Genomic DNA, 10178 nt, shown 5'->3' on the forward strand with positions numbered 1-10178 from the left:
TTATTATCGTACAGTCTACAATTTTGAGAACAAATCATACTCACTTCCAAAGATTTTATCCCAGATATCAGCGATAGCAGAAATATCTTTGCATCCTGGCTGTTTCTCTCCCCCGTTGACATAGAAATCGACTGTGCCAGTCTGTTGGAAGACGCCATAGCCTTGCAAACCGCCATTCTGTGCTACAAGACCATTTGTGTGGATGACGTCGACAAATTTGGCATCGCTGGAGTCCAGTCTGACAGTTGTTGATTTGAACTCGTAACTGGGACGAGCAGGGTCCATGCCTGGTAAGTATATTGTTTGACTGTTAGTTTGTTTTTTTGTCTGTAAACTGTGTAACATTTTAGTGTCCCACTTCTGCTTGGTTTGACGGGGCCACTGAAAGACCGTGATTTTATTTTAAGGTCTTAAGCATTTTTGAAAGTAAGTCGGGGCGCATCATCGCTGATAAACGTTTAAAAAGGTCAAAGCTAACAGTCTAAAAATAAATGTCACAGCAAACTGTTTTGCCAAGCATGATTTAATCGTTAAGAATAATAAACAGAAGAACAAATCGCTCACCAGTGATACGCCCAGCGTGTCCTCCGAGCAGTCTACCAGCATTACCAGAGATCTGGGCGCCCAAAGAGTGACCGATGAGGTGGAGGTTGTTCAGGTTGAGACCTTTGGCTACCATCTCGTTCACCAGAGCTTTGATCTCAGCGGCGACAAGGCGAGTGTTGGCAACAGCCTGGGCATACAAAGGCATAACAGCACCCTTTGCCCAGCCGACGAGGACCACGTTGTAATCTCCCTGGAGGAAAATGAAGCTTGTCGATCATCTATTAATTTTTCTTAACTGAAAACCTTGAAAAGCGTCATTACTATGTTATAAAAACATTGTTACTGAATATAAATTCAGATCGCGTTCAAATCGTTTATGGTAGAAGCGCTTTGCTCCGTTGGTATCACTCCAGACTACCAAGTTGGTGACCTTAATTTGAATGCCACCGATAATCCTTTGAACTCCATAGTTTAAGAGTTTTTAAATCTCTCCGCCCATTTGAGTTGATCTCATCAGGCAGAAGGTTCTCACCCACTAAAGGGCAGTGCAGTGTTACTAAAGGCTCTCCAATCATTTCTCCACTCGAGTGGTCTAAAAATACTACATTAATTGTATGCTCGTCTCCTGGTGTTTTCCATCAGTTTAGGCTTTTCAAATAGGTGTCTGTGTTCCTTCTTTTTTGCCAGCGACATCGATGTATTAAAGGCCTTTTTGTCTATTCAAGTCAAGCGTCCTAGAAACTGTACTTGTCGGTTCTTGTTTGTCAGCAGCCCACGTTGCCTTCTTTCGGCGAAGTATGCCGCTCATTCAGATATATACTTTCTAAATTCGTCTTATCTCAAGTTAGTTTTTTAGTTTCAGTGAGGGTTGTATTGCACTTGCAACACAATAAGATCCCATAATTGCCGAAGACTACAGGTGTTAAGAGAAAGTAACAAACACAAAAAAGATGAGGAGATCAGGGCGATAGATGTCTGATAGGAAAGAAGGAGTAAACCACACCGAAGCACCTGCCAACCACCCACAGTCAAGTCATACCGTTCGTGCTTCTCTCAAGCTCCCCCCCCCTCCCCCCTCCCCCCCACACACATTGTATGTTATGGCTGCCTACCGTTAACATCTTCCATCTCCAATATATAACTAATCACTTTTCTATTTAAAAACAGAACAATATGATCTATAGCAGAGGCACACGTAGACAAAACAATTTTTTATAAGCTCTGGTAACTCACTTTGTCCAAGAGAGCGTTTTTGATGTCCACCATCCACTGATTGCTGATGCTACCACCGAAACCATGAATGACAAACTTGGTGGGTTTTGAGCCGCTGAAGTGGGCACTGGTCAAGGAACTTGCGTCATCGTACTTCAGGTCGTGGCCGTTGATCTTGTCCCGACGGGTGAACAATCTGAACGATACAAGAAAGAAGGAGATGTTGGTCGCTCACCCTCTCTCTCTCTCTCTTTATTTCTCTCTCTCTCTCTCTCTCTCTCTCGTTCTCTCTCTCTCTCTCTCGTTCTCTCTCTCTCTCTCTCTCTCTCTCTCTCTCTCTCTCTCTCTCTCTCTCTGTCGTCCTCTCTCTTTCCTTCCCACTATCTACAGGGTGATCCCCCCAAAAAACTTTACAACTTGTTTTGTAAATATCTTCCTCCATACTGAAATTTTGCGTTTCAGATTTGAACATAACGTTTGGAAGCCAAAAGAAATTTGTCTGATATGTATTTTAGATAAGTCCATTGAATGGTTTTGCTTTATATAGCGCATTAAAAAAAACAATCCAATTTCAACCTTGCCGCCATTTTCATAGCATGGCGCACCAGTTCACATTAGGCCTATCACTAAAAGTTGCAACAATCGCGCCATATTGCAAGCTACAGCAGTCTAACAAGTCAAATGAAGTCTGCAGATATTATTTTTCCTAAATTGTGTTTACCTACAGAGATCATGGCTACGTTTAGTAAAGAGCAGAGAGCTTTTTGTATTGAACATTACCTCTCCACAAAGTCACCATCCCTGACATTTTGCAAGTTCTGCGCTCGGCATGGAGAGAATGCTTAGGTGCCCTCAAGACCTTAGACGTCATGGGTAGAGAAGTTCCGTCAGTTTGGATCTATAGCGAATCAGAACTAAAAGTTCTTTTTAAAATGACCATTTCAGGTCGAACACGCACCATGCGCAGCCAGAGTGCAGATTTCTGTAGCCGAGTCCCATGAGACGTCTGTCCGTAGACGATCTGCAGCTAGGACTTTCCTAAGCATCAACAGTCTGCATTCTCATGGCAGATCTTGACCTACGACTATACCATGTTCATCTTCGCTAGGCCGAGATGACATGGTTCAGAACATGGCAATGTGTTCATGATTCGTCGATTGTGTTGTAAAGAGGGATCATTTCCTTGATGAGATTAGGTTTAGTGCAAAGCCCATTTTCACCCTGCGGGATATGTTAACTCTAAAAATGCCTTCTATTGGGCACCCCGCTCTATTGTTTCTCGAAGCCACTTCTTAGTGAACATGTACAGTGTATGTGGCTTTAAAAACTCATGGTTTAGCAGGTCCTTGTGTTAACGCGCCGCTGAACATTTTTAACGACGCGTTAAAAATGTGTCGAGTCCAAAGGAGAGAATGTGGAGCACTGCTTCTAGGAATTTCAGAAAGAAATCATTAGGTTTTTAAAACTCTGTAAAAAATTTAAACATTGTTTAAATGTCACAGGGATGGAAAATTAATGTCAAAGAGAAAATAAAGAAAAAGGTCTACTAATCTTTTCACGACTTCCTTTACAAGATTTTAAACATTGGTGAACTTTGCGTTTTTGGGTGCTTTTTTCTTTTAGCCGTTTTCGTTTTTAAAACATGTTTCTTCTTCGTGGAGTTTATATCAAACAAATTCCTTTTGAATGAATTATGTCTATTTCAAATTTCAACATTCTGAAACAATTTTTGCGCGAGATATTCAGAAAAAGGTTGTAAAGGTTTTTTTTGGATCACCCTGTATCTATCTATCTATCTATCTATCTATCTATCTATCTATCTATCTATCTCTCTATCTATCTATCTATCTCTCTATCTCTCTCTCTATCTATCTATCTATCTATCTATCTATCTATCTATCTATCTATCTATCTATCTATCTATCTATCTATCTATCTATCTATCTATCTAACCACCTATCTATGCGTGCGTGTTTATGTGTTTGCACGTGTGTGCATTTGAAAGTCTGAAAGAGCGAGAGAGCGAGTGTGTGTATGTGGTGTGTGTGTGTGTGTGTGTGTGTGTGTGTGTGTGTGTGTGTGTGTGTGTGTGTATGTGTGTGTGTGTCCATAAAATCCTCCTCTTCAGATGACAGGGCAAAGCCCCGGACACTGCTGTTTTAGAGCGAGCCGGAACCCCCAGCATCTACACCATCATCCACAAAACGTGAGCCAGATGGGCCGGCCACGTGATCAGAATGGCGGACAGCCGGTTGCCCAAACAGCTGATGTATGGAGAACTGCTTCATGTCAAATGCTCCGTTGGAGGGCAGAAAAAAAGGTTTCAAGGACTGCCTCAAAGTCTCACTAAAGGAACTTGGAATCCTGAACAACTCGTGGGAAACGCTGGCCCAAGATCGTCCCGCGTGGCGCTGCAATCTAACGAAGGGAGCCAAAGCAGCAGAAACCAAACGCATCGCTGAAGCCAAACAAAAACGCAATGTGCGAAAGTCTAGACCTGCCCTCACCACAAGTCCATCAGCTAACTACCCGTGCCCACATGTGGGCAAACCACCCGAGCCTGGATAGGCCTCATCAGCCGTATCCGGACCCACAGTCACCGTCAACAGACCAATTTGTGAAGTCATGGTCATCTTCATAAGCGAAGGATGAACAACATTGTGTGTATGTGTGTGTGTGTGTGTGTGTGTGTGTTTGTGTGTGTGTGTGTGTGTGTGTGTGTGTGTGTGTGTGTGTGTGTTTGTGTGTGTGTGTGTGTGTGTGTGTGTGTGTGTGTGTGTGTGTGTGTGTGTGAGTGTGTGTGTTTGTTGTGTGTATGTTTCAATGTGCACGGAACTGATTTTAGGGGGAGGGGCTGAAGATGACGGTTGCTTCTAATTTATTCGTCTGTTTTAGTATTGGCGGAAGACTGATCGGAAGAAAATACAAAGACGGAATCGTTTGTGCCTGCACACTTGCCCTAATTCCTTTTTTTTTTTTTTTTTGGGGGGGGGGGGTGTTAGAACAAACCTATATTCGAATCTTCAAAAGCCATTGCTTTGAATTGACAACAATCCTGTTTTTAAAAAAAGTTTTAGTAAGAGTTTCAGGGCGTTTACAACACAATAAGCCCATTTTTAGAATGCACCGAAGAGAGGCAGTTTGATCAAAGCTTAAGTGGAAACATTTCGGATTGTTACCGGTACAGGCTATTTTGCCTTTATTCTACAACAAATATGTCTGGTTTAAATGTTCACCTGATCTATGAAGCTTGGTAAGAAAAATGGTGACTAATAAATGGAAATCTACATAGACAATGACTGAGAGAAAGTGCAGCAACGTGTCGATTTAGACAGACTTTGCTGGCTGAAAGGAAGACTGACGAACACATCTGATGTTGTGAAAATGGTAGTTTTTATCGCCTGATCAGATAGCGTTACCTAAAGTTGATTGAGGTGTTGTCAAAGCTCTTTCGTTTTGTTACTTATTTTTCTGAAACAAACTCTTCAGCGGATAGGGTGGGGATTGAAACGTCAAACTCGACCTCAAACTTAAACTTAAAAACAAACAGAGCCAATAAATACTGAACCTGAAGACAGTGCCGACAGCTGAGGGTGAATTGGGAATTTTTCCTTGGGCGTTGTCATAAGGTGCTTTGTTGTCGAAGCATCCCAGGTTTCCGTAACACTCCTTGCGATAGGGTGCTGGTGTACTGTCGGCGCTCAGCGCCAGCGCGGCTGTTGAAGAAAATCAATGCCACTGTGTTAGGGCACGGTGGAATCAGGCATAGAGTTATTGCTGTCATCTTAACGTTTAATCATGTCTTGATTTGGGTGTAAAAAAGTACCCATCCATCTTAAAGGAAAGTTGAGATATTTGCGATTGAAGGAGCTAGGGGTAGCCTGGTCTCATAAGTATAATTAGCGAGAGAGCGGCCGCAAGAATTTGGTGACTCCCCCCAAAGCTTGAGTGCCTTTAGAAACTGCTAAAAATTTGTTTGGGGTTCTTTCTGTCTTTGATCAACATGTTTCAGTAAAAATCCGCACAAGAGCGTGTTTTTCAACGGACATAAAAAGTGTTGCGCCAAAACTAAGGGACAAAAATTGCCCAACAGGAGGAATAACGTCGGTTTCTTCGCTTTATTATTTCCATAATAAAAGCCTGGTTTAACCATGATGCCATAAAAATAAGTTAATTTAAAAAGAGACATTACCTTATGTGATCCAACATCAATTTGCCGAATGTGTTTCTCTTGTAATGTTGGTCATCTCATGGTTAGGCATTCGGAGTTACAATAGCTAGGTTGCGGGTAAGCATCAAGATGTGGGCCCTACTTCGTATCCCTTAGATTAGAAAGATACCTCACACACATCTTCCTCGCACCATTCTTGTGGGAATGGACAACCCGCTAAATGAGCGTAATATCTCGTCACTATGTTATAATAATTATTTTTGGAGCCCTCAAAATGGCAACTTGCATCGTACTCGTACCAAGTTTTCTGTCTTTTTTTCAATCCTCGACTATGTCTGTTACATTGAACAATTGTGTGCCGTTACATTGCACGCGGTTTTCCGTTTTCAATGGATAGGTCTTTTGTATTCAAATACAATTCTTAATTTTAAGTCGCCTGTAGGGCTCTATGAATGTGTCTTACTTGAAAATCCTTGTCCGAAATACATGTAGTCACGTGAAAAGCAAGACATTATGTTAAAGGTTTGACACTTAAAGGTCTTAAAAGGCACCCCGTAAAAAGAATTCTTCTTGGATCCCAGCAAAGCTAGCTAAAATGTTTGTTTGAGAACTGTGTGGGCCCCAACATTTGGAGCCAATTCTCTTTAACTGTTGGTTAGAGGCACTATTTTTTTAAATGTATTAATCAGGGGGATGTCGGGTAAAAGGACATGTCAAAAAATGAATGACTCCTCATGAATCGGAGGCCATAAAGCATTGACACGCAATGGGTGCATCGTTCTTTTTTTTCATCTTTTAATACTTTCTTCCTTGTTTGCTTTGAACAGTGCTGTTAGCTCTTTGTTATCGAAATGAGTAGTCTATGTCTATCGAGGCTATGGTTGTCTCTTTACATAGAGATGACAGTGGAGTCGGGTCGCCGGTTCCTGGTGAGTGACTTTGACGAAAACTTAACTTAGGGAGGCAATTAGATTTTAGAAACAAATCACTGTTTCATATTGATATATCAGGTTAGTTTGAAATCGTGCGAAAAATATACCAATAGAAATTAATAGGTATCAGTAAGTATACAAGGTCCCGAAACTGGGTGTTTTTTGTTTGTTTGTTAGTTTGTTTCTCTGCAATGTTTTATGACACTATCAACACAATTTGTTCATGTAAGCCCACCAACAGATTTTCCCCATCCTCGTGTGTGTGCGCGCACGCGCGCGCGCGCGCGCACGAGTGTGTGTGTGTGTGTGTGTGTGTGTGTGTGTGTGTGTGAGAGAGAGAGAGAGAGAGACAGAGAGACAGAGAGACAGAGAGACAGAGAGACAGAGAGACAGAGAGAAAGAGAGAGAAAGAGAAAGAGAGAGAGTGTGTGAGTGTGTGTGTGTGTGTGTGTGTGTGTGTGTGTGTGTGTGTGTGTGTGTGTGTCTGAGTGGGTGTTTGTGTGTGTCTTCTGCGTTTATCCAGTTATGCCGTCCCCTCTAAGAACAACGACACTGGTTTCCAGGGTGAAAGTAAGGACCGAATGTTTTTGAGTTTACTGTCAAATCTTGACCCAGGTAGAAGCAACGTGCTATTTAATTTTGTTTTAATTTATTGTCAATGGGATAGGGGCGAAGCGTCTATATAATCAAATAGTCACTGCTTCCCTTCCTAATTTTGAAACATTGTCGCTGTCAAATTCATCCTTAAACGCAAACCTCTTAAAATAAATGTAAAAAGACGTTCGTAATCAACAATGAACAGTATGCCTAACATTCAAAACGGTTTCACGGCCACAGAAATAACCTCCTCACCCCTCTCGGGCCACTCCATAAGCAGTCGCAAGCTTTGATTAAGTAAGCTTAAAGTGAGTCTGGAAGAGTCTACCAATAGAGTTGAAGGGAACATGTAGGCTACATAGCAGTCCAAGCTGTTTCATTGCCACATATAGGCCTACCCTGTTCACCCCTTTGGGGCCACAGTTATAATCAACCTCAAGCCCTGATTATGTATGCTAACTAACGCTGGTCGAGTCTACCTCACAAATGTGAGGGGAACTAACTCCTAATAATCTCTTGACTGCTGCGTGTGCTTGTTTTTTTCCCTCGACTTTTTACCGTCCTATAATCGGATCGTGACCTCGATTATGACGCCAGCTCCTGGCCGCGAAAGGCTAACAAAAACAGCCAAATGTGAAATTTAAAAAATGATAATTGTCATGTTCTACCAAAGAGTTAGACTTACAGTACTGGTAGATCTATAACATATAGATCTAGTACTGACATCTCTGCTTCTTTGCTTTGTGTTTATGTATTCACATCTAAAGTTAAATTCAATTTTAGTTGGAACTGATATTTAATAAGATACTTTCCCGATTATTTTGGCGGTTGAACACACAATATGAATTCCGGATTTGTTTTCATTCACAACTCAGAGTCGCCGCCTCGAGTAAGATTCTTGTGTGATATCTACAGGCCATATCTTGTCCCGTTTCACTTTGATTACCCTGTCAAACAAGTCAGCCTTCGCCCCTGCAATGGGGGGAATTCTAATGTTTCTGTTGTCGGGAAGTTTTCAAGATTTACCTGGCCAAGTGTTTCACAGACTCATTGTCATCAATTCGGACATGGCAAGGAAGCTAGTTCAGTATTAAATGTAGTTCAATCACAAGTTTAAGAATTCCAGTACCAGACATCAGAGGGACCAAGGCGCTCCAAAGAACATAAACAGAAGAAAGAGGCTGGAAGAAGGAAGAAGGAGATTTTGGGACTTTTTGAAATTATGTTCAATACTATTTCAAATGCAACTGCTTCAGCAGCATAGACTGAGATGATAATTATAATAGGCTGATTGTATACCTTTCGGTAGAGTTTTTTTTTTTCTTAGACTTCTTTCAGTGTTTGGTTTAGTTATTTGCCATAGAGGTATATCTGAAAAGGCAAAGTGTTCGACGGATATTTCAGAAAGCATCAATGTCTTTTAGATAGATTTGGGCTTCCACTTGTTTAAGGCGTAATGAGAGGTTTTTGAGGTCTTCGGGAAAGCGATTTGTTAGCATGTAAACTCGTAACAAGCAGCGTACGGAGCCACCTAAAGCAAGTCAAAGGCCCTGATTCTGGATTGACTTTATGAGTCAGAGATATTATGATTTTTTTTTCGCCGACCCATTTACAGGGCACATTGTCCACCCTTGACCGCACAAGAGAACGGTTACGGTGGAGAATACTTCAGTGTCTCCACCCCAGTTGGGATTAGGCAAAACTTTCAGTGCAATGAGAACAACCAGCCATCTCATCTTCAGCGAAGAGATTATCAGAGTTTGTTGTCAAATATGTCGCCAAGGAAACGAGCATGTATTTCATTTTTTAACGTAAACTTTCTGCACAAGCAAAAATAGATCTGGCTGTGATGAAAGTTTGTGGTGGAAGATGGCGTGATTCCAAGGAAACAAGCTTGCCTTTTAGTAATTAACTTGTTCTGGTTATTTCTTCCACTGAGGGTATTTATATTAAACGCCCCCATGGACACAGTTGAGAGCGTTTATTAGGCGGATTTCCAGCCTTGCCTGTCAGGGCCAACCCCGGCTGTGAAAGATACAACATTTCAGGAGACAGACTGAGATATTCAATAAAAAATTGTATCTCCACTAGGGAATCGAACTCGTGTCTCCTGCTTATGACAGCGAAACACCCAACCCTGACAACACAGACACCAGTTTATTCAGATTGGCTATTTCATCTTGAAAAAGGGTTCATCAAGAGGGCAAGACATCAAGGGGCATCAACAGACAAAGAGACAACTCACGGCAGAGAAGGAGAAGCGCGAAGAGCAGTCCCATGATGCAGGCTCGGACACAGGAAGTCGACTGACTTGCAAAGGTGGCGTTTACGATCTTATCAATGCCCTTAGATGTTCTCAGGAACTTAGAAGGTTGTTTTGCTTTTCAAGGTGACAAGTCAGTTGGCAAATTTTGAAAACAATTTTTTTTTCAGATAACGTTTACTTGACATTAGAAGACAGGTTGCCCTTTAAAAAAACGAAACACAAACAAACAAACAATGGCAGCTACTAAGATCCGTTTCTTTTATTCTTTTCCTAAATAAAAAAGAAATGTTCTTATCGGGCGCAGCCTTGCTCCCAGTACATCTGAATGTATTTTCCGGCGTCAAGCTTCCAGCTTCCTACAAACTGATAAGAAAACGGTTAGGTCAAAGTAAAGATACAGTACATACATTGAACTGGATCCCCTTTTCTCAAACCACATACACATACGCACAGC

The 10178-nt window shown here is 41.7% G+C and overlaps 1 protein-coding gene across 1 annotated transcript in view; it reads right to left on the reverse strand.

Annotated features, from left to right (window-relative positions):
* The window catches only part of LOC106012515 (pancreatic triacylglycerol lipase), a 13497-nt gene extending 3685 nt beyond the window's left edge, over window positions 1–9812 (reverse strand). Inside the window, exons 1-5 of the mRNA XM_013085663.2 lie at window positions 9704–9812; window positions 5327–5474; window positions 1780–1954; window positions 565–796; window positions 45–287 (exon numbers count right to left, since the gene is read on the reverse strand). Coding sequence (XP_012941117.1) covers window positions 45–287; window positions 565–796; window positions 1780–1954; window positions 5327–5474; window positions 9704–9737 — 832 coding nt within the window. The 5' untranslated portion in view covers window positions 9738–9812. The remainder of the gene's footprint in view (window positions 1–44; window positions 288–564; window positions 797–1779; window positions 1955–5326; window positions 5475–9703) is intronic.
* Between the last annotated feature and the right edge of the window lie 366 nt (window positions 9813–10178).

This window comes from Aplysia californica, unplaced genomic scaffold, assembly GCF_000002075.1.
Source record: "Aplysia californica isolate F4 #8 unplaced genomic scaffold, AplCal3.0 scaffold00016, whole genome shotgun sequence".
Taxonomy (NCBI): domain Eukaryota; kingdom Metazoa; phylum Mollusca; class Gastropoda; order Aplysiida; family Aplysiidae; genus Aplysia; species Aplysia californica.